This window comes from Cydia strobilella, chromosome 14, assembly GCF_947568885.1.
Source record: "Cydia strobilella chromosome 14, ilCydStro3.1, whole genome shotgun sequence".
NCBI lineage: Eukaryota > Metazoa > Arthropoda > Insecta > Lepidoptera > Tortricidae > Cydia > Cydia strobilella.
The window spans coordinates 3,374,898-3,400,594 of NC_086054.1; the positions used below are offsets into that span (position 1 = coordinate 3,374,898).

Consider the following 25,697-nt stretch of genomic DNA (forward strand, 5'->3'; position numbering starts at 1 on the left):
CCAATGAGATACATCTATTACAGTAAATTAATAAAAGAAATGGCGAATCCCATTCAAGGAAAATCAATTTTTACCATTGACGATATTTAAGGACGGGCCTTACGGGCAATAAGAATGCAGTACATGTGTGTGCCACAGCTACGACGAGACAGCATGATGGACTCGAATTCGTAAGGCACACCGCTGAACTAGCACCATTCTTAGTGCCCGTAAGGCCCGTCCTCAGATATACGTCAATGATTTTTTCATTTTTCGTTTCACACTCATGCAACTATATTCATTTGTAAATTCAGATCGTAATTCTTAAACATACAGTTTTTGGCAAATAAATAATTTAAAAGACACGTTTCGACATTGAATAAATTAATAAAACATTTGACTATCCCGTCACCTCTTAGATCCTGACTACAACTTTTTTCACGTTTGTATGAAAATGGAGTCGTTCATTTTCCTCTTAAAGTAGTTTGAAAAAGACAGCACGTCTGTTTCCTCTACTAAGCATAAATGACTAAAAGTTGTAGCCAAGTAAAACCTTACCGCGCTAGGAATAAAGTTGAGTTTCCTTCGTCATCAGTCCACGACGAGTTCCTTCTCTCTGGTGTCGTGTTTTTCTGTCTCTTTTGTTGATTCCTGTATGAGTGATTCTGTGCGTTCGACGTTTAGGTTCTCAACTTCGCTAGTTTGTTGTTCGGTTTCGCTGTAATGAAACCATGAGTGAGTTTTATAATTTTTGAAGGTAAATATTAACCAAAAGTAAAGAGAATGAGCTCGAAACGTGGGACGTTATTTTCAAACTTAATTATATGCAATTAAGGGCCAGTTGCACTATAAATACTTGACAAACTGATCAACGGCAATCAGTCGTGAACTTTGAAAGGTACACTTTTATTGTAGCGGTGCTAAGGCCCACTTGCACCATTCCACTAACCCGGGTGAAACAATTAGCCACTGGGTTAATGGTTTAACCGCTTAGAGTCTGTGCAGAAAGAGAAGAGTCGTGGAATGTATGGGGCCCAATACATTCCACGACTCTTCTCTTTCCGAACAGACTCTAACCCCAGGTTAGTGGGATGGTGTAAGTGGGCCTAAGACAGCTACAATTAATAAAAAAGAAAAAAAAAATTGTCAATGATTGGTAACTGTCAAAGGTTGGTTTTATAGATAGATAATAGATGTCGCTAGCATAGGTTTTATCTGTCTAGTTTTGTTCTATGGCTTTGGCTAAAAAGGTTATAAGATTCCAAAAAAAAACACAAGAATTTGACATTACTCGTAGGATTGACAGGTAAAGCGCCATCTGTAAACTGCATACTTTGACTGGTTAACCCCATTATTGAGATTAGGCACCCGATTTTCTCGTGTGAACTGTGGTAAAATGCAGGGGCAACTCTAGGAAGAATAAGTATCTACAGTTTGTCAAAGGACTGTCTCGTTTCAAACATAGACAGAGAGAATCATACTATTTTTGTCTTACACTAGTACTAGCACCCAAAAGAAAAGGATGAGTATAGTTTTTTTTGTTGTTATTTACTGACATTTTGGTTTGACCAACTATACTTACGTTTGGTCGCGAGGCGATGCCGGCGCGGGCGCGGGCGGGGGCGGGGGGGCCGAGGCGGGTGCGGTGGCGCGGGCGGGGACAGGGGCGGGGGCGGGGGCCGGGACGGCGGCAGGGGCGAGCGACAGCGACTGCGGCCGCTTTAGCCATGTACACCGCTCCTCCTAAAATTATACCATTTTATATAATACACGCTGACCAGTAATCGATGTTTCCTACGAAGCCAGCCAATGTATGTATGTAATGAATTTTAAATTATATGAAAAATCTTTGTATGGGCGATTTCTTGGATCGTTTATTGCAGGCTGTAAATTAATCATCTCCTACTCATAGGGATAAATCCGATAACTCAATACGGTTGTGTTGTTTTTATAGTGCAATTCCCATGGCTAAAATTATCAGATAAACACCTAGAAGGATAGTGAACTAGATGGAAATGGTCGATATCTCACTTACGAAGTTACATACGAACAATGAACGTTGCAAGTCAAAGATTGTAGAAATTAGATTAGAACCAAAGAGGATATAATAAGATAGAGCGGTACTGTCATAGTAAATTTTGTAACCACAGTAAATTCACTGCCATCTATCGACACACTTTAAAACTAAAAATGAAGATTTATAAAAGTTACTAAAAATACGTTAAATGTATTTAAATATGGATAATTTTTAATTTTATTTGTATTAATAATTTTTATTTGATTTTGACCCATGTTCTTTCACTGATATGCGTTAAAATTATAAATAACAAACGAAACCGTCAACACCCTCTATACGATTGTGGGCCAAAACTAGTGGCGCCCTCTGATCGAGAATCAAATTTTCGTGATTTTCGAGGCACGTTTTTTCATTAGACTGTATCCATCTATTACGGAGTTATATCTATCTTTGTTAGAAGTGATTCCGTACCTGTGGGGTATGTACGGCGATGATGTCTGTTTGTGTGGCGGCGGGGGCGGCGGGGGCGGCGGGGGCGGCGGGGGCCGGCAGCACGCAGCGCAGCACTTGCTGCATGCATCCCTGCAGCTCCACCACCTGCAACACAACAATGGATAACAACTAAGATCACTTCACTCTAATAATCTAACCTCACTTTTTCTCTTTTCCGTATGTTTTAAGAGCCCGGTTACGATTTTAGTCGCAATAATGTAAAGTTGATAGATTTCTTCTGTGAAATTGTACACCTTTTGTTACCTAATTGAAATAACATGTACTGGTTTCTATTAGCACGACTTCTTTACGCTTCTTTTGGCTTCTTTACGTTTATCAGATGAATTTTTTGAAAAAAGGCTTACTAAATTAGTAATGATTTTTTTTCTGATGGACGTTTAGGTAAACGCGTGTAAAGCACTGATTTTGATGCTCTTATTTGTAAATTTCGTAAAGTTTGGACTGCTAAAAATGGTAAATTTGTATTACACATATTCTGTACTTGACGTTTATCAGATTACATTGTTGTTATATGACTTAGAGTTCGAGGAAATGAAAGTTAAACGAATTTCTCTCCTCCTTTTCTCCAGAACCCTGGCTGTACCTAGTGGAACTCAGGTTTCGTGCAACATAGGCACACGCTGTTTTGGTCCTCCGACACGTCTTAATGAACACTTGGGAGAGCAGTACCCAAGGTAGAGCTGATGCTGAACCCTGGCTGTACCTAGTGGAACTCAGGTTTGGTGCAATATAGGCACACGTTGTTTTGGTCTTCTGATACGTCTTGATGAGCAAATGGGAGAGCAGTACCCAAGAGCTGATGATGAACCCTGGCTGTACTTAGTGGAACTCAGGTTCATTTATTGTTATCAGATATTTAAACTTCCACCCCCTTTTAACCCCCAGTACCTACTGCATGTTAAACGTGTGGTAGCTCTGGTCAGGTGCCTGCTTCATCTGGCAGCCCTCCAGGTGTTCCAGGTCTTGAAGAACTTAACCTGCCTACAGCATACTCTACCAACTTCAGATTAAAGGAGTTTTACCCCTGATCCGATGCGTCCAGCAGCACTCCAGGTGTTCCAGGTTTTGAGCTGTCTCCGTCATACACTACCCACAACACGTTAAGCGAGTGTTACCCACCCTTTGCCCTTGACCCTTTGCACTCAGCAGCACTCCAGGTGTTCCAGATCTGGAGCTTTCCCCATCATACACTACCAGCGGCACGTTGAGCGAGTGTTACCCGTTACCCCTGACCCTTTGTACCCAGCAGCACTCCAGGTGTTCCAGGTCTGGAGCTTTCCCTATCATACACTACCAGCAGCACGTTGAGCGAGTGTTACCCCTGACTCTTTGCACCCAGAAGCATTCCAGGTGTTCCAGGTCTTGAGCTGTATCCATCGTACATTACAAAAAAAAAATGTAGTTAAATATACTTTATATACTTCTAAGATAACTGTTAACTAACCGCGTGGAAGAGCGGTGCTCTCTTAGCACAAGTGTTTTCTCACTTAAAAAGAGGCACCAGCGCAGATATTGTAATTTGTGTTTTTTAAGCTACCGAATAAAAATATTTTGATTTTTTTTTTGATTTTTTTTTTTTGATTACACACTACCAGCGGCATGTTAAGCGAGTGTTACCCCTGACCCTTTGCACCCAGCAACACTTCAGGTGTTCCAGGTTTTGAGTTTATTATTTTAAGAAATTATTATTAATTAAATTAAGACTATCTCCATAATATCAAATTCCATCCAAATCGGTTTTATTGGATCCCATACAAATTTCCATTACCCCCCCCCCCCCCGTTTCTGGGGTAAAACCTATCCTATGTCCTTCCCCAGGACTCAAACTATGTCCATACCTAATTCCATCTTAATCGGTTCAGCGGTTATTGATTCCCCATACAAATTTCCACCCCCTTAAAGGGTGAGTTCTTGAATAAAAAGTATTCTATATCCTTCCCCGGGACTCAAACTATCTGTATACCAAATTTCAACAAAAGGCTAGTTTCCCCTCTGGGTTGGAACGTTGGAAAGTCAGATGGCAGTCGCTTTCGTAAAAACTAGTGCCTACGCCAATTCTCGGGATTAGTTGCCAAGCTGACCCCAGCAGACTTCCATGAGCCGTGGCAAAAATGCTGGGATAACGCGAGTAAGATGATTATATATATATATATATATATATATATATATAAGATATTACCTTAGTGCAAATCATTATCATCATCATACCCCGTAACCGAACCCGCAAATCTGTAGCATTTGACAGTTTGATGTCAGGGTTGGCGATTACGATGAATAATTTACCTACTCTACTGCACGTATAAGTACTTATTAATGATAAGTAAAAATAACCTTACTGACCTTCTTTAGATAAAACCTAGTTTGATTTTCTATCAAAGAAAATAGAGTAATAATTATGTCAATGTCATCAATGTTAAATGCGTTTTAATGTGTCTGTCATTTTATTCATAAAAGCACGTATTTTGAATTAATATGGAATCTTTGTTACTTGAAAATATTGGTGTACTAGAAAAAAACTAACAAAATATTTTTTGTATCGTATGTGCAGCAAATATAAAATCAAAGAAAGACAACGTCGTTAAACATTTAGCTAGTAGAAGCCATCAAGAAAAGAAAGATGGTTACTCTTCACATTTAGATTTTCTTTTACAAGATAAACCAGGATTACAGGTAAAAGATAACAAAATTTACTGTATTTCATGTAATACTTACATTGTCCAAAGAAAACATAACATTGATCTTCATTTGACGACAGATAAACATCGTGATGTTTCAAAAAAATATCAGTTCGAATTCAACAAGGATCTAACAGCTTTTTTAGTCCATTCCAACATTCCGTGGAATCAGCTGCAAAATCCTAAATTCAGAGATTTTCTGACAAATTGTATCAATGGCAAATATTCAAAGGAAACTATTTTGCCTAGTGAATCAAATTTGAGGATTAATTACTTAAATAAAATATACGAAGAGAAAAAAGAATGTATAAGAGAAAAGTTGAAAGATTCTTTAATTTATCTAATGGTTGATGAAACACAAGATGGTATGGGAAAACACGTTGCTAATGTCCTTGTTGGCGAATTATCACAATCTGAGGAGTCGAAATCACACTTGATTGCATCAAAAGTTTTAAACACGACGAATCACGCTTCTATTGTAAATCTAGTGGAGGATACACTAAAAGACTTATGGGGAACAAATTATCAGAAAAATAAGGATATTTTTTTATGTTTTGTTACGGACGCTGGTTCTTACATGCTCAAAGCTGGAAAAATTCTCGGACAAATGTTTAGTAACTTAACACATGTGACATGTCTTGCACACGGATTAAACCGAGTAGCTGAAAAAGTGAGAAATTTATATCCAAAAATAAATACTTTAATTGATAACGTCAAAAAAATATTTAACAAAGCACCTAAAAGGATTGCAAAATTTAAGGAAACCCTGCCAAATATGCCCCTCCCGCCCAAACCAGTATTGACTAGATGGGGAACTTGGCTAGATGCTGTGGCCTATTATGACACGAACTTTGACCAAATTAAGGAAATAATTAATACATTTAATTCAAATGAAGCAGTGTCCATTCGAAAAGCACAAAAAGTATTCCGAGATCCCATTTTAAGAAATGATTTGGGGTTTGTTAATATTAACATAGGCAGTATTATTCGATCTTCCATAAAAAAAATTGCAAAATCCGAAACTTACTGTCAGTGAAGCTTTGAATATTGTAAATGCCACAGAAAAAAAGCTTTCCAGATTGAGGCTTCATTTAACAGGAAAACTAGTTTATTACAAATTTAAAACGGTTTTAAAGAATAATCCAGGGTATGCTGCTGTTACAGCAATAAAGAAGCTTTTAAGAGGAGAAGAAACTGAGTTAACAACAAACATTAATAAAAATACATTACAAAAGTATACATATTTAAATTATTTACCATTGACGTCGGTAGATGTGGAACGCTCGTTTTCGAGTTTAAAATGGATTTACACAAGTAGGCGACGCAGTTTGACTGCAAAAAATTTAGAAAAAATTATGATAATTTATTTTGAAGATCGATAGAACATTGAACACGTCCTTAATTTCTGTCGACATTTTTCATCAGATGTATACAGACTTAGATTGCCTGCAAAAGTCCTGGCCGCAAATACAAAAAGAACAGTGTTCAAAAACTTAATTTGTCAAAGTCATATTTCATGTCACAAAGAAACTGATTTTTAAATAAATCCCAGATATAATAATTATTTAAAAAGATGTGTCGGGATTTAGTTCACCACTTATTTAAGAGAGAAACAGGTCAGCTATCTCATATGTGTAGCGGGCAGGCTAAAGTACCTAGCCATATGAATTGGAAACATCGAGTGACCATATACAATAGAGCAGAAGGTTCAGATGGATCACAACTTGCATATAATTCACGATGGTGCCTTTCATACATTACATTTATGGATAAGGACGTAATTATACAGGAGCATAGTTTATTTCAAAATAATGTTGAGATAAATAAGATATTTAGTTCATAAAGATATTTTCAATAACATTGTGTTTTTTTATTAGTAGTACATAGGTAGTGACAACCCTGACGTACATTTGCTACGGATTTGCGGGTTCGATTACGGGGTTTGATCATCATGCTATATAATTGGTATGTATTATATGAATACATAGGTAAATTGTTAAGAGTAATAAACGATTATATCAAATTTACCGAAAGTTTTATTTTAACCTAACTAAAGTTATAAAGTGACGCATAATGTTGCGAAAGTATCAATACTGTTTAGGCGGTCGCGTTATTTCAAGCAGCGGCCGGCGTTCGGTTACTGTGTAAAAGTCGTATCTTCGCGCGTTTTCAAATCGACTACGGGCTCTAACGGTTGCAATTTGGTTTCCAAATAAATAAATATATATATGTATATATATATGTATATATATTTATAGCATGGAAGATCTTTTGGTCAATGAAACACCTTACGAAGGAGGACCTACCTCTGTCACTCAAGTGTAGGACCATACATGGGCATGTGCGTACAATAACATACAAGCGTACAATAATAACAAAGGAATAATAACTATTTCCTGAGGGCCACGTTGACGCTGACGCCGATCGCCATACATTTCTTTTAACCAATGGGAGCAACTGATGGGAGCATGCGTTTCGTGGCCGAGGCGTTCTTTCTTTCTTTTCTTGATGGACTTGAGGGCGGTGTTGCCCGTAGCCAATGTCACGTAAAAGGGTAGGAACAAAATAAATGCTCTTAGAGCACGACGCTGTTCGGTGGTTGTTGTAGTTGTCTCGTAAAACCGATAGCTGGATTTTACGAGAAGCACGTGGACTACCGGCCGTTGACTCCAAAATGGTGGTTAAACACGCTTTGAGATTAATTCTCCATTCACTGCACACTACCACATTAGATTATTGTATAATAAGCTATCGATATTACACTTTAAACAATATTAATGAGCAAAAAACAAAGGAATTAATCACGAGGCTACTATCAAGATGGCGTTCGAACCGGAAGTCGGCCGAGGCGTTAAAACAACTCGAAAAACCGGCCAAGTAGAGACACGCCCACCGAGGGTTCCGTACTTTTTAGTCTTTATTGTTATAGCGGCAACAAAAATACATCATCTGTGAAAATTTCAACTGTCTAGCTATCACGGTTCATGAGATACAGCCAGGTGACAGACAGACAGATAGACAGCGGAGTCTTAGTAATAGGGTCCCGTTTTTACCCTAAGGGTACGGAACCCTAAAAACTAACCTGTTGCTGCAAACTGCAGCAGGTTTCCGTCAGTTGCCTCAAAACGTCCGGTTTGCTGCACTCTGTGCTCTGCAATGTGGACACTTTCTTCCACAGAGCATTGATCGCTTGCATTTGTAGCTGTTGTATTTTCCTCTCGCTGTCCAACGCCGCTTTCGTAGCCTCCATGTCGCAGGTTAGCCTTCTGGAAAAGAAATTAATTAGCATTTCGAAAAAAGTGCAGAAAAATAGCCCTTATATGGGGCATTTTCTATGAAAAGGGACCTTCGCACTTAAACTATCGTGAGACATATTTCAAAATATTTATCAGTACGGTTTTTACTCACTATTATTTTTAGTCGCTTTTGGCGACATGTTTCGGATTCTTTGGGAATCCATCCTCAGGCACGAGTGTCCGCGGCGGGTGTACGTCGTGCACTGCCCGCCAACACATGTCGCCAAAAGCGACTAAAAATAATAGTGAGTAAAAACCGTACTGATAAATATTTTGAAAAGGGACCTTTTATTGTCGATGGCGCTTACGCAGCACAATGTCGCGCGGAATCAAGCGCGTAATCGCGTTAATAATGGCGTAAGCGCCATCGACAATAAGGTCCCTTTTTATAGAAAATACCACATATGTTTAAGAACGCAAGGTTCATGATCCACCCATCAATTATACACGATAATTCGTAAAATTATCCAGAAAGTATCATCAACTTTCTCGCGTTGTCGATTCTTTGCCATGGCTCATGGGAGCCTGGGGTCTGCTTGGCTAATCCCAAGAATTGGTGTAGGCACCAGTTTTTAAGCGATTGCCATCTTCCAACCCAGAGGGTAATCTATACCTTATTGGGATTAGTCCGGTTTTCTCACGATGTTTTCCTTCACCGAAAAGAGACTGGTAAATATGATACTTCGTACATAAGTTCCGAAAAACTCATTGATACGAGCCGGGGTTTGAACCCGCGACCTCCGGATTGCAAGTCGCACGCTCTTACCGCTAGGTCACCAGCGCTTTTTTTTCCAGAAAGTATCATAATGTTTCGTACTTAATGTACATAGAAAAACGAGATTGATGTAATAATCTACTCGTAATTATTGAAATACCAACTCGTTTATTTTGTGCTATAGATTGGGCCTACCTTCGGACGAAACATAATTCTTATGCCGAAAACTGCCGAAACCGAAACTTCGGACGGACACCACCGAAAATACAGTTTCGGCGCGACCGAAAGGTTCAGCAGTTTTGTAATTTGTGGCCGAAACCGGACCTACGACCGAAATATGATTTAGGTATACGCCAAAATTTAAAATTCGGTCGGACTAGTGTTCGTTTTCTTAGCAATAGAAAGAAGATAAGCGATCTTTTGAAAAATAAGTCACAGCAAATATATTACAATTATAAATCATATACAATCTTTTACATTATTTTGCTTTTATAAGTAATATATCTGAAATAAATGTATTTTGAGTAATTGAAAATTGAAATTGAAATATTTATTGCAGACCGTGGTCCATATATAGATATAACTCCGTAATAAATGGATACAGTCTAAGGAAAAAACGTGGCTCGAAAATCAAGAAAATTTGATTCTCGTGCAGAGGGCGCTACTAGCTTTGGCCAACACAGTTGGCGTTGACGGTTTCGTTTGTTATTTAACAATTTTAATGCATATCAGTGAAAGAACATGGGTCAAAATCATAAAAATAATTAAAGCAAATAAAAAAACATTTATCCATATCTAAATACATTTTATCGTATTTTTAAAAATATTTATTTTTAGTTTTAAAGTGTGTCGACAGATGGCAGTGAATTTACTGGGGTTACAAAATTTACTATGACAGTACCGCTCTAGTATAAGTTACTCTATGGTAATATAAAAGAATTTTTTATAGCAATTTTCAACATTTTTCAATAAAAAACACGTCAAGATTGTTTACCTTTTTTCTAATCCTAAAAAAACGAACTATAACAAGAACTTACTGTATATGCTGCCTTGCTCTAGCAGCCTGTATCGCATGTAGAATCCTGAGTGTGTCCTTATTTAGGTTCCTACTTCTGTAGCCTCTCCACATCTTCTGTATAGTCACCGCTGCCATGGATTCTGTGCTCATCTTCTTTTGTCTTCTTTGGTTTGACGCTAGCTTAATAATCTCCATCTTCTCCTTTAAAAAATGTTGTTTTTATGAGAGGTTTGTAATTTGTTTCTTGTTACTTTTACACTACATTAAGTCAAATTGAATTACATCAGAAAATAAGACGAATTTTACGGTTTAAACCTTGAAAGTTCAAAACATCAGTGTTTTTTTTACAGAAAAACATTTCTATTCCATTAAGCTACAATTTTTACGAAAAAGTTGGGTGTCCTTTAATTTGCTGAAGAATATTTAAAACATATTTCATTTTACGAACAAACTTACAATAAATTACTCATTGAATTTGAAAGGGCCGTCGTCAGGCCTCCTTCACTCGCTCAAGGTCACGCGCTATATGCCTACCGCTCGGCGTATCGTCGACGATACAACCGACAGAGGGCCGCCGAACGCCCGCCTGAGCGCTCGCACCTCACGTTTCCCGCGCCTACGCTTCGAAATGCCGAAACTACGTAATTATTGTGCAGTAGATGGGTGTAAAAGTGTAAAAGTCAAAAAACAAAGAAAAATTTGTCTTTTTTTTTCATTTCTGAGAGACGAAGAAAGGTGAGTAGTGTTTTAAATCTATCTTTATGAATTTTGTCAATATTTATTTCTTTGAACAAAAGTTTTTTGAGTCAGGTTGTTTTTATATTTGATTGACTAATAAAAAATATGGTCGATTCGCAACATTGGTTTTATTACAATAATAACATAATTAACAGTACAACCCTAGCGCATTCTTAACGATGACGCGTTGGCACGTGACTCGCACGGCGAGCAAGGCAGTCTCGACTCTTTGTGCGCGTACTTATGGTACATTTCTTCTCGTCCTGAGCAGCAGGTATTATTATAGGTATTTTTGCTTTAGTATGGGAATGATGTATCTGTTACGTAGTAACTATTTATTAATCTGTGCCGTCGTGTGGTACTTAAAGCCCAGTGAATTCTATGTTAACCATTAAAGAAAAAATATACTATCAAAAGAAAATAAAATCAACGAAATGTTTTCGTCGATGAAAAGAAATTAAAATATAAGCCAGTTTACCTGATCAATTTCATCTTTAGAAACTCCGTTAACCTTCTCCTTAGGCTCAAACTTCAAGCTGCCTTTCCTTTGCTCCATCTTCGCCTTCATCTTAGGCGAAGATGTCGCACTTTTCGGTAGTTTCGGGGAACTTTTCAAACTATTATTAATTACTTTAGGTTGCGTTATCTGTCTGTGTGGTTTATCTTCGTGTAGACTGCTGTTGCTGGATGGGCTTGATGTGTTTGAGATTGGGTTCGGTTTGGGTATGGTTCGCTGTATGTCGTATATGGGGTCTTGGTAGTCTGGGCTCATTAGGGACTCCGGTACGGGGACCATCTTTGAAGCGGCTTCGAGGGATTGGTTCACTGGTTTGGTGGGTAGTTCTGCAATACACAAAAATATTTAAAATAATGTCGTCTTATGTCTGCACGAAAATACGTTGTTTAGGGTTCCGTCAAATGAAAGAGCTCATTAGGCCAAAAATGATGATCCCCCCCCCCTTTATTTCCGAAACTACTGGGTCTAAAATTTTGAAAAAGACATTTCACTCACGTTTCACATAAATAAAAAATACATTGTTTAAATTGTGTAATGTACGGAACCCTTGGAACGCGAGTCCGACTCGCACTTGGCCGGTTTTTTTTAGCTCTAGTTAAAGTTGTATAGTTATTCTAGTTCGTATTTCTTACCTTTTTCCCTTTCCTCTTTAGTCTTCTCATACAAGCCGGGCGAGTCAAAGCTCTGGCTCATAGCGGGGGATATCTCGGTGTATGATGTGGACATTGAATGTGGGGAGTTAGTTTTGGACAACGCGGAGTGATAACTGGACGTTAGACGGTCGGGGGACCGGCCCATGTGGCGGGGTGTCATGCGAGCTGTGGAAGTTCAACAATATGTATAATGGTTTTTGTGATTCGTCTATCAAGCACTATAACTTATTTATTAGCCTATGACGGACAGCGACAAGAAGTGAAAAGTTTGTTTTATTTGGACTTTAGTATAGTAATGCGATAGTGGGGCACCTATATTCTTGATCGAATACTATTTCGTTTTTTTAAATAAAATTACTAAAGTGTAATATTTGACGTTTTTTATGTGCCTAATCTCGACATCCGCATCCGCGGATGTGAGCCTTTAAAAATCCGCATGTCAAAATATCGGCATCCGCAACATCCCTGCTCCGGTGTCACTGTGACGTGGTTGTTCTGGGACACCTGTACAGTCGCCATCACATATATGGGAGCGGCCGAGGTGCTCAAAAATATCAGAACACGCACTTAGCGCCTTGACAATAGAGGCGTGTTCAGATATTTGTGAGATCCTTGGCCGCTCCGATATATCTGATGGCGACTGTACAATAGGTACAGTCAGCATCTATAGTAGCGTATGAAACAACACGGCAAAAGGATATGAAGTTCGTCTGTTTCTTTTCAAAAAATATGTAGTTCAAAACTAAACGAGACAGAGCCTAAAAAGACTAAAACTAGGAAAACGGATTAAGTATATTGAATTTATAATACATCCCGAAGTTTCGAACCCTTTACAGCGTTCGTGGTCAACGGGTGACTGCGGAAAAACTACAATGTGCAACACACACACAAAAATAAGGCTGGTTGTACATGCAAAATCGGTTCATAAGGCTAGTTATACAATACAACTATTTTTCAAGTAAAGATATACGCGATAAAGCTACGCCGGCTCCAACCCTACACCTCTGACCCGATAAGATTTAATTCCCTCTTAAATTGTAGGAGGGTATCCCAATATGGGACCGGCAAGAAACTCGGCGGGACACAACTTTTCAAAACATATTATACTCAGAATGTCCAACATCATCCAACACAAAGGTCAAAGGGGATGTATTATAAATTCAATATACGCGATATAATCCGTTTTCATAGTTTTATTTCATAATTTAATCTCTTTTAGTATAAAATTATATAGTAGGTATGTATAGAATTTAGTAAAATTACACATGTATAGTGATCTCACGCTTTTCGCAATCACTTCATAATACATGCTAAGGTTGTGGAATATAAAAAGACATGCTTTGCTGGAAGTCTATTGAACTCACATTGCATTCTCGGTGATTGTAACTTGGGCTTTATAGGGCTGTGGTTTTGATCTTTTAGCTGCTGCTGGTGATGCTGCGCCTGAAAGAAAACGTTCCAGTCTTAAAACTTCTAGAAACTGGAAAAATTAAACAATTGTGACTAACTTTCCTAGCATGTGATAACCTGATATTTTAAACTTTCACGTTTTGAACGTATATTAACGGTCTCCGGCAAGCTCGGTTCTCCATACAAACGTAGTTCCGCTCTCATTTTAAAACGACTAGCTAGATTGTTCAGAAACTTTGTACTTATAATAGGATAAGGTATATCTATGTCTGTAATTAGTTTATGTAGCTTCATATACCATAGCTAAAAAAATACAGTGAATTTAAGTTTTTCATACAAAACTTGTTCTTGCTCTATTTCGTTTGTTATACAAATTGGAGCTATATAAACTAATTACAGACCTAATATTATACCTAATATTATACCTCATGTCACTGTATGTGCAAAGTTTCATTACAATCCAACACGCAGTTTTAAAATGAGAGCAAACTACGTTTGTATAGGAAGGTGTAATTCGGCCGAGCTTGCCGGGGACTTCTAAATTTTCACGTTTTGAACGCATATTAAATCCACGGGTCAATCGCAAAACTTATTTTGTTTATTTTTATACCTTGCTCAATATAAGGCGCAGTTTCCTTTGGTCCTCGGTGTCCAACGCATCGGCTGTGAGGGGGCACGTAGAGGCTAAATACTCGCACAGTTCCTGGTGTTGGCCGGAGTGATAATGTCGGCCTTTTCCTTGACTGTATAGCCGAGTTTTAGACTGTAACAAGTTATCAAAAATTAGTCGTACCTTGCTCAATATAAGGCGCAGTTTCCTTTGGTCCTCGGTGTCCAACGCATCGGCTGTGAGGGGGCACGTAGAGGCCAAATACTCGCACAGTTCTTGGTGTTGCCCGGAGTGATAATGTCGGCCTTTTCCTTGGCTGTATAGCCACTCCGCTTTTAGACTGTAAAAACAAAGTACTCAATAGATCGATTCGGTGTATTGGTATGCATCATATATTTGAAGCAAAAAAAAAGTCAAATATGGTCAATTATCTGATCATGTGGAATAGTCATTTGAAGTCAATTGAACACTAGCGCTGGGACATTAACCACAACAATGGCTGAGTGCATCCTTTTTGTCCCACATTGTTTTTTGTTTAATTTTACTGTCAAAATATGTGGTATTTTCTATAAAAAGGGACCTTATTGTCGATGGCGCTTACGCCATTATTAACGATGCTCCGATATAAATACAATGCCGCGCGACGCTGTGCGGCGTAAGCGCCATCGTCCATCGACAATAAGGTCCCTTTTCATAGAATGTGCCCTATATGTACTTCTAATCGCTGTTTTCTTATAAAATACTTTTTTTTTCTCCTAAGGCCTAAGGTCCTACCTATAGTGCCTCTTCAGTTCAAAAAAATTTATATCCTATACAATTGGAACAATCGCTTTTGCTGTTTCCTTCAATTTTCCAACAACGCAAAATCAACTCTATTTCCTACACTATAGGTTAAAATTTCAGTGGCAAATTTTGTGTTTTTCATTTGTATGGCTTCCTAAGGCCCAGCATCATTGTATCCAATTGTTGTATAAGTTCAAATTTATCTGTAGGTAGATAAGTTTTTTGAAGTAAGTAAATGCTCACCTTTCAATAGCACTGACGACGAATCCATCGATGGTTTTTACATTTAGGATCCAGTTCAAAACAAAAGGGCGGTAGTCGAACCCTCTGAGCTGTGGGTCAAGGAGTTTTAGATTTACCGTTTTATATTAATGTAAATGGACTTTGTATGGATTGTTTTCCAAAAAAGATCCTAGAATATTTGTTCTTCACAAAAATTTATCATCATCTTCAGCACAGGCATTCGGTTACGCAGGAGAGGGATCGTACTAACAGACCCCACTGATTTATGTGCCTGCTTGTGTACAATAAAGTGATTAAAGGCTGTCCCGAAAGTAAAGAGACAACACGGTACATCGAAATATTAACCGAGACCGAAATCTATCTTTGATAAGACTACTTTAACGTCCGTCAGAGTGGCAGCGGATAAATTATAAGTATCAAAGTCGTCTGTCGCCAGAATGATAAAAGAACGAACTAGGTTTAAAACCATATGTGCAACAAACTGCTTCTAGATATGTAAAGGACCAAGAGGAACATGCCAAAAGAGGTAACCAATAAGTTTATAAAAGTTAGCTGAAAAAAATACTCAAAGATTTATTGACGATTGAACCTATGTTCCGGCTAAATCCCAATGATGTTCATGAAGGAAACATTTCCGTACAACCATTCATTAATTTCCATTCAGTCGTATAGATGTGACTTAGGACCAAAAAATTATACCAAAAGCCAATCTTTTTCACGAAATACTTTGTATGGCCAAACGAGACGGCTGCAAAATCAGGAACAGCCGTAATGTGACTGGCCGCGAACAATCTAAGATAAAAAAATAATAAGTTGTCGTGGGAGCAAATTCGGAATCAATCTAATAATTTAATTAACTTTGTGACTACTTTCAACCAAAATCATTACTTTTAATGTTTACCTTAAATTACATATTTTGAAAATAAATTTGTCTCTTTACTTCCGGGACACCCCAGTATACAGGATGGCTAAAAAATTTGTGGATTCCCGTTGCCAGGGAGGTCTTGGGATTATACTGAGCAACTTTTACTATGGGACCAACCACGAAATCTTAATCTATTAAGACTTAAAACACCTAAGTGTTTGCAAAAAGCGTCGGCAACCCTAGCGTTGTCGGCGCGCGCGGTGCGGGGAGCGGCGCGCTGAAGGTCACTCCATTGTATTTTTGTGTAGGTATCAAAACGGTAGGTATTTGCGTTTTCTTTGAGAGATAAGTATCTGTTAGTAAGAACTATTATATAATATGTGGACTTTATTTTATTTTATTTATTTGGAAAGCAAACAGAAATAAGTGAGCAGGAGATGAGTTTACAAATACACATTAAGGACATTCACTTATTTCCTTAACAGCTCTCACTAAAACATGTAATGGAAATATACTATATATGATATGGACTTAGCTCCGCATATAAGGGTCTATTAATAACTGTCAACTATCAATTCTAACGTTGCACCGATTATAATAGCAAGTGTTTCTTATGTTTTAAGGGTTTGAAAAGGATACAGCTTATCTTTCCCCGCCATCGCCACACACGGGTTCCCCTGCACAGTGAAGCTGTCCAACTTGCTCAGATGGACCAGATGACAGACCTCGTTGAGGTCCTGAATGTTGTTGTGGGCTAGCCCTAGGTGCTCCAAGCTGGTGGGGAGGTAGCGGTCGCACTGCCGGAGGTCCACTATGCGGTTCCGTTCGAGGGCTAGATGCTGGAAAGAGATTTTAATAACAAAACTTCCGTGAGACACAGACATCCATACTATCCATACTAATATTATAAATACGAAAGTCTGTCTGTCTGTGTGTTACTTCTTCACGCTTAAACAGCTGAACCGATTTGGTTGAAATTTGGTATACAGATAGTTTGAGTCCCGGTGAAGGACATAGGATACTTTTTATTCCAGAAGTCACCTCTCAAAGGGGTGAAAAGGGGGGTGGAAATTTGTATGGGGAATCAATAACCGCTGAACCGATTTAAATGAAACTTGGTATGGGGATAGTTTGAGCTGTAGGAAATGATAAAGAATAACTTTTATCCCCGAAATCATTCCTTAAGGGTGTATAAAATGGGGTGGAAATGTATAGTGTGGACCAATTTGGGGGTGAAAAAAGGATGGATTAAAAAGCAGATTTGCTAGAACCAAATTACTAATTCCACGCAGACGAAGTCGCGGGCAAAAGCTAATATTAAATATATTACGGACCGCAGTCTGCGCCGATCCGTCACCGTCAACGCAAGCTCCTGATGACACTACTCGCGTGAAACATATCGAGCGGTTTTCGACTTAAAATACGTGAGTGACCCGTTATTAATATATATTTAATGGTACAGTCACATGATAAGAAAGCAAAGAGGAGGGAGGACACACAGGACATTTGTGCAACTTTTACCATGTATTATGTCCTCCTTCTTCCTCGCGTTATCACGCGCGTACGTCGCGTGCGCATTTTGCCACGGCTCCTGGGAGCCTGGGGTCCGCTTGACAACTAATCCTAAGAATTGACGTAGACACTAGTTTTTACGGAAGCGACTGCCATCTGACCTTCCAACGGGGGAACTAGGCCTTGTTAGGATCAGTCTGGTTTCCTCACGATGTTTTCTTTCACCGAAAAGCGACTGGTAAATCAAACAATATTTCGTACATAAGTTCCGAAAAACTCATTGGTACAAGCCGGGGTTTGAACCCGCGACCTCCGGATTGAAAGTTGCACGCTCTTACCGCTAGGCCACCAGCGCTTCTTTACCATGTATTTTGTAAAGATAATAAATTATTCTATTCTTATTCTATTCTAAACAGGAGTCAGAACGTAAAATAAAGGTATATGTATATTTGTGTATTTTTGTGTTTTTTTAAGTTTAATTTGTAATATTTATCTATGGGTTTTTGCCTGAAACAAAGAGGATATAATAGGATAGAGCTGTACTGTCATAGTACATTTTTTAACCACAGTAAATTCACTGCCATCTATCGACACACTTTAAAACTAAAAATTAAGATTTATAAAAATACGATAAAATGTATTTAAATATGGATAAATGATTTTATTATTTGCATTAAATTTTTTTTATATGATGTTGATCCATGTTTATCACTGACATGCGTTAAAATTGTTAAATAACAAACGAAACCGTCAACGCCCTCTATACGAGAGTAGGTCAATGGTTAGTGGTGCCATCTGATCGAGAATCAAATTTTCGTGATTTTCGAGGCACGTTTGTTCCTTAGACTGTATCCATCTATTAGGGAGTTATATCTTTACCTGAAATAAACATATTGATTGATTGATAATGTACACACCTTTAAACTCTTCAAATAGCTGATATCAGCGATGAAGGAAATCTGGTTGTTGGACAAATCTAGCTGTTCTAGATGCATGTTGGTGTTGAGGTGTTCTATTGATTTTATGTTGTTTCCTGTAATAAATAAAAATCAAATATTATTAGAAACACTTTTACAATAGGGGATATTACGCGAAAACTGCGTACGTGGCGCCACTACCTCAATCTGAGGGTCTATCGCGAAACAAGAAAATCGAAATTTCGTTATCTAACATCTCTGTCACTATTGCATATTCGAGCGATAAGGAGGCAGATAGCGAAATTTCGGATTCGCGTTTCCCGGTAGGTCCTCTGTAAACAAACCACCTTGATGCATCAATGTCATATTTTATTATTTCTGAAAACTTGTCAAAAACCTGTTATACGTACAGTATGTATAAGTTACTCTATGGTTTACTAAAAAGGCTAGTGCTGCACTCTGATGGCAGAACATTGCAGTAATATCCCCTATTCCTATGCCCTGTTCTTATACCATATACTAAGTTGACAGTTTTGATGGCCAATTTCCTTTTTTTAATAATATAGGAGGCAAACGAGCAGACGAATCACGCCGCCCATGGACACCAGCAACACCAGAGGGGTTGCAAGTGCGTTGCCGGCGTTTAAGATGGGTCGCTCTTTACTATACAATTTATAATACAAACTGTAATAGATGTCTTATTAATGAAAAAAAAAAAGAAAAAACACCACCACTGGAGGGCTTGACATGATTACAGTTTATAATTTATATATAGTAGTGTGACTACTTAAAAAACACAAATAAAAATATTTAATAAAATAATTTGATTTGTTTCAAAACTTGTTAATTCATACTACACTTTAATTTTTACATTTTTTTACTACACAATTATCTCGCTTTTGTACTAATTTTTTTCTAAAATGACAGAGAAAACAAGGATTACATCTACAAGATAAGTGAATGAATCACACTGTTTGTGTTATGGTAATTGCCCAATTTAAGAGTTCTGGCTTGGCTACAGTTTGTATGATGTCATTCCACTGGCTGTTATCTGCAATATTATCTCGCAAAATGAATTACATAAGAATATATGTAAAAATATCTAGCAGACGCAGATATATGTGTATATTTTGTTATGCAAGAGATGGTGGAAGATTGTGCGAAGAGCTGTGTCCATCTCTACTACAGATGTGGACGCCTCAACGTGACCATGACCGCTCTGTCAAGAGCAATAAGACAGACACAATTTATAAAAAAAACTTAAATTTAATTTTAATGGTATTTGTTCATAAAAAACCAACTTCCTATGAAACTTACCTACCAACTTCAGCACCTTAAGGTATATGAGATCCTTGAGCCCCTCAATCTACACCATGCCATTGTTTACAGAAAGGTTAGGACAACTCTCAAGTCACATGTAGAGATTAATATAGTAGAGAGGAAACTTACCAGCCAATTTGAGCACTTTAAGGTATATGAGATCCTTGAGCCCCTCAATCTGCAGGATGCCGTTGTTGTTGAGGGCCAGAATGCGGATGTTGGTGAGGCGTGACACACTGTGCATCCGCAGCAGGAAGTTGTTGCATATTGACAACTGGAATTGCAAGTATTATGATTAACATGTGCCCAAAGCTCCACCAATGGGATTTTATTTATTTATTAAATTGTGGCTTTCCCCTCTTGTAGATTCAGGAAGGACTACTAATAATGCATAATAGGCTATCAGTACTTTTAACAATGTCAATGAGCAAAAACAAAAAATTAATCATGACTCGATTCTCAATCTTGGTGATCCAAGATGGCGGTCGACAAGCAACTCCCCAACGGGATTTAGCCAGTTGTTTCCAAAATTAAGCTATCAAAATCACTTCAGTACTTAATGAATGGTATGAATAATCCATATCAGTACTACGAATTTAAAAAATAACTGCCTGTCTCATTCTGTACATTTAAGCCTTACCTTACCTTAGTGGGCCCAGCTAATATGATGATGATGAATATAAAGATAAATATTTTTATTTATTTAAAGTGGGGTTCTAATAAGTATATAGGCAAGAAAATTTATTTGAAAACCATAAATTATGTTGCATAAAGTTCAGGAGGTAACTATTAAAAGTTGTTAAATTAAAATTGTTGCCATTCAGCAAATCAAGTAATTTTGCCGAGACAATTTAAGGATTTTTATTTTATTAGCAAGATTCATACAATCAGATTCTGCATGAAGATTACTGAATACATTAATTATGATTAAAGCCATTGTATGACGATATGATGAATTAGCATGTGGAATGTAGATATGTATGCTGTTTTCTCTCTTAGTACGCAAGTGACTTACGTTTTCGACGCGATTGTACGTATCCAAGTTGTCCAGCCGTTGTAGTTCGTTCTGGTCCAGAATCAAATTTATTATAGTTTTCCCATCATCGGCTGGCGCTTTCTCTATTTTCTTCAACCCACGCCTCGAAAGGTCCAAAGTTTCGTTATTAGACTCCTCTGCGAACATCATAACGGTTACAGAAGTCAGAACTAGCCAAGCGAAACCATTTACGTTATCAATAACAAACTTACCCATCGTATTGTACTTTATAGCATCTTTTATTTATTTAGAAATTTGATGCAGTTTTTCACAAAAATCAACATTCGTAAATTCACGTTCTGAATATTAATTACAATTATTGGTTAACTGTCAACGCCCAGATATTTACAGTAAATATTTTTTTTGGTAACAATAAACAAATGTGCTTCGAATAAAGTTACTATAAATCTTAAAATTACTTTCAATTTCGATGCTTCTTTAATTTAACGTGTAAATATGGAACAATCAATCACAGTCACAGAACACTTCATTGTTGACAAAATTTTGGAGGATAGTTTCGGAACCCATTGTCAGTGTTGCCAACACGGAATTTGAAAAAATGCCAGACTTATGTCTAAATTATGCCAGAAATATGCTAAATAATTTTGAAATGTGCTAAAAAAGATGCTAAAATATTATAGGTAACTAAAAACCGGCCATTATGACATACACGGATTTAGATTTTAATAACTTCATGATGACATATGACATGACATTGACATTGACTATACCATAGATAACACAAAAAGATTATTGGGTATTTTTCGCACAATCTGATTGACAATTTAATTGGTAACGCGTATGAAAAAAAGGTCGCGGTGCGGTGCGGTAGTCTGTTACGGCTTATTATAATTCCCCGTATGTATAAAGTTTCATTTGACGGTTGTGCCATGGATTGTCTATCACTGCCAAGTAGGTTTCAAACTTGGCTTAGGGACATTATCACTTAATTCACTAAATTATGCTAAAAAAGATGCCAGATGCTAAATGGAAATTTTCGATTCAAGAGAGTGTGAAATTATGCCATATCTGGCACCAATTATGCCAAGTTGGCAACACTGCCCATTGTTAATTTGACGTTAGCGTTGTTCGAATCAAGTTTCTATCGTTTTTTTTTTCTTAAATTATAATTATTGCTTCAATTAATCGTTCCGAATAAGATAGATTTTCCTTATCAAAAATATTAAATTGTTTTCGTTAGTCTAACACGATAATTTTTAGACCTGTACCGCTGGCTATATTTTGACCCCTAGGTTATAAAAATATTAAAGTCAATTCTGTTTTCGCTTATGAATAGTTTGTTAAGATGTAAATCTTACATTTTGTTTTGTGTCATATATATAATTTGCTTTTCTAGTAATTTGTTATTTTGTGGTAATTATTTTTATTTTGAATTATCTTGGAGAAAAAAATATTCGAGAGAACACATGTAACTGTGTTGCATTTAGGATAGTGTTTTTAGTGTGAAAACATAGTTTGTGTCAATTACGTCCACTGCAATCTGATACTATGTCATAATATTCTAAATGACACAAAAAAAAATTAGAGTTAAAAAAAATTACTTAGGTCGAATTTAATCGTTTAAATAGGTCCATTAAATGATTTTGTGTCTTATTAAGGCATAGCTTCATAAGATATTTGATGATTTTGTTGTAACAGGCTGTCACCGTTACAAAAGAATATTAAAGATATTAGAGTTTACATCTTATTAATTTGAAATGCAAGATAAATAAGATGTATGAATTTGTGTCACTTGCATCCACTGCATAAACAAATATTACAAAAATATTATTTGCGTTCAAACGAAGCTAGCGGGCGGTCTGAATGGGCAACGGAGGCCGTGCAGGGTGGGGCCGCGGCGTGACCTTGCCGTACGCAACGCATGTTTACTTCGCCTGTGCGCCAAATTAACGCAACTTATTCAAAGAAGTTACGCAAACAACACAACAACAAACAACAAGCAAGCAAAGAATGCGTCGAATTATCTTTTACCTATTTAAAACTCATAGATATTGTACAATGTCACCATTATGCAAAAGAACTGTAAGTACATGTTTGATTTGCGAGCGAGCTGGCAACATTGCGCAGGGAAATCTTAAAAATATCGCGTTTACGTGAACGCCACATACATTTGTGACAGTGATAGGGAAAAGGTACCACTAAAGTAAAATTTGGTTATTAATACCGTGACTTTCTTTCATTCTTTGATAAAAAAAAATTGCTATTTATGCAACAAGTGCGGAAGTCATCTTTACGCACGTGTATCATACAATGTTTTACTATGCATTGTGCGAGTAAATAAAAAAACATGTCATGGCAAATAAGTTTAATTATTAAAAGGAGTGTTTTAAATCGACACGAGTTGCGAATTACTTATTCGCACGTGTATCGTACGTTTTACAGTACATATGGCCCTTTAAACTTTCGACATATGCACGGTAAGTGCTCTTTTCCACACTAGTGCGAGAAAGTAGCACCATATGTACTGTAAAAAAAAATTGAAAACAAAAAGCACTAGTGCGGAAAAGCAGTACTTTCCGCACGATATGGCTCCGTAGGAAACGCACTTTTCGAGCACATGCATTGTAAAAAAATATATAGGACTGTATCTCCTAAATCGTGCATCGTAGCGCAAAAATAATAAATTTTTCGTTCCCTTTTAAGGATCCCTTAATTAATACTTAAAAAAAAAACCAAAAAAAATCAGGAAAAAATCTTTATAGAGCTGTATCTCCTAAACCGTGCGTGGTACCGCAAAAACAATAAAATTTTCGTTCCCCTTTATGCAACCCATAATTTATATTTAAAAAAACGCAAAATTTAAAAAAAAAACTTTAAAGGGCTGTATCTCCTAAACCATGTGTCATAGCACAAAAATAATAAAATTTTCGTTCCCCTTTATGAAACCCCAAAGTAATATACAAAAAACACAATGTAAAAAAGAAAAAAAGAAAAAAAACTAAAAAAATCTTTATAGGGCTGTATCTCCTAAACCATGCGTCGTAGCGCAAAAATAATAAAATTTTCGTTCCCCTTTATGCAACCCATAATTTATATTAAAAAAAAACGCAAAATTTAAAAAAAAATCATTATAGGGCTGTATCTCTTAAACCATGCGTCGTAGCGCAAAAATAATTTAAAAAACCCCTTTAAGAAACCCGTAATTAATACTTAAAAAAAAGCAAAAAAAAACCAGGAAAAAAAACTTTATAGAGCTGTATCTCCTAAACCGTGCGTGGTACCGCAAAAACAATAAAATTTTCGTTCCCCTTTATGCAACCCATAATTTATATTTAAAAAAACGCAAAATGTAAAAAAAAAATCTTTATAGGGCTGTATCTCCTAAACCATGCGTCGTAGCGCAAAAATAATAAAATTTTCGTTCCCCTTTATGAAGCCCCAAAATAATATACAAAAACACAAGAAAAAGAAAGAAAAAATAATAACAAAAAAACTTTATAGGGCTGTATCTCCTAAACCGTGCATCGTAGCGCAAAAATAATCAATATCCGTTCCCCTTTAAGAAGCCTCTAATTATGATTTAAAAACGCAAAATAGAAAAAGAGAAAAAAATCATTTTAGGGCTGTATCTCCTAAACCGTGCGTCGTAGCGCAAAAATAATAAAATTTTCGTTCCCTTTTATGAAACCCCAAAGTAATAACAAAAAACGCAATGACAAAAAAAAGAAAAAAAAACTTTAGGGATGTATCTCCTAAACCGTGCATGGTAGCGAAAAATAATCAAATTTTCGTTCCCCTTAAGAAGCCCTTAATTAAGATTTAAAAACGTAAAAAAGAAAAAGAAAAAAATCTATATAGGGCTGTATCTCCTAAACCGTGCGTCGTAGCGCAAAAATAATCAACTTTTCGGTCCCCTTTATGTAACCATTAATTTATACAAAAAATAACGCAAAAATAAGTTTTTTTTTATAGGGCTTGATCTCCTAAACCATGCGTCGTAGCGCAAAAATAATTAAATTTTCGTTCCCCTTTATGAAACCCCAAAGTAATATACAAAAAACACAATGTAAAAAAGAAAAAAACAATAAAAAAAACTTTATAGGGCTGTATCTCCTAAACCGTGCGTCGTAGCGCAAAAATAATCAAATTTTCGTTCCTCTTTATTCAACCCTTAATTTATATTTAAAAAAAAAAAACGCTTTCACTAAACTGCTGTAACTCGGAAACTTAGAATCCACAAAGGGGACTTTACTAAATTATGACACATATTAAAGCCTGACCAGTAATATATGATCATTGTCAAGAGGGCGCTGTTCATTCTCATGTATAGGGTGACAGTTCAGTATAGTATGAAATAATATTGTATTTAATGAACATCATCATCAATGTAATTAATGTTGCTTGCCACGCTTAAACATAACAAAAATCACAATAAATTGCGTCTTAAAATAAACTTAAAAAGTCTACTAAAAATCGAAACAAAAGTAATTTTTAAGTCGCTGATGTGACATTCTCAATCAAAAGGTAGGTACCACTTTGTCGTTTACCATAAAGACGAAATTTGATTATATCTTTATACAAATAACCTGTCAGAGAAAGTGGTACCTTTTGATTAGGAACGTCACAAATGTTGGTCAGTATGAGGAGTGCAGCCTACAGTTTATTTTTAATTATATTTATATACCTACTACGGTAAGATTGATAAGACAATGTAATTATGCCTCCGAATGAAATAAATACACTGTATCGCAAAACTAAGTGGCGAGACAGCTCATAATGCCATCTCTTGGTTGGTCTTAACTTAACAAGGGTAAAGGAGATAGTATTAAGATCTCAGTCGCCAGCTGATATTGCGGCAAGTATAATAAGCACCCCACCCGCGTAGGTACCCTTCCCCGCGCACGCCCTTCTTGCTCAAT

The 25,697-nt window shown here is 37.0% G+C and overlaps 1 protein-coding gene across 1 annotated transcript; it reads right to left on the bottom strand.

Moving 5' to 3' along the window:
• Positions 1-234: 234 nt before the first annotated feature.
• LOC134747058 (centrosomal protein of 97 kDa) lies at positions 235-21,023 on the bottom strand. Its single transcript, XM_063681628.1, has 14 exons — positions 20,797-21,023; positions 19,911-20,055; positions 18,462-18,577; positions 16,672-16,871; positions 15,168-15,251; positions 14,325-14,481; positions 13,486-13,564; positions 12,101-12,286; positions 11,430-11,794; positions 10,233-10,414; positions 8,267-8,450; positions 2,468-2,593; positions 1,623-1,722; positions 235-686 (listed from the first exon to the last, which is right to left on the bottom strand). The coding sequence occupies exons 1-14, from the start codon at positions 20,965-20,967 to the stop codon at positions 571-573; spliced, it is 2,211 nt and encodes a 736-aa protein (XP_063537698.1). The 5' UTR covers positions 20,968-21,023; the 3' UTR covers positions 235-570.
• Between the last annotated feature and the right edge of the window lie 4,674 nt (positions 21,024-25,697).

Bases quoted from the DNA above. Each gene is read 5' to 3' on its own strand.
- LOC134747058 (XM_063681628.1), bottom strand. From the start codon at position 20,967: ATGATGTTCGCAGAGGAGTCTAATAACGAAACTTTGGACCTTTCGAGG. The intron at 14,482-15,167 runs GTGAGCATTTAC...TTGTTTTTACAG, and splicing joins GTCGTCAGTGCTATTGAAAG to TCTAAAAGCGGAGTGGCTAT. The intron at 13,565-14,324 runs GTACGACTAATT...GTTTTCTTTCAG, and splicing joins TGCGCCTTATATTGAGCAAG to GCGCAGCATCACCAGCAGCA.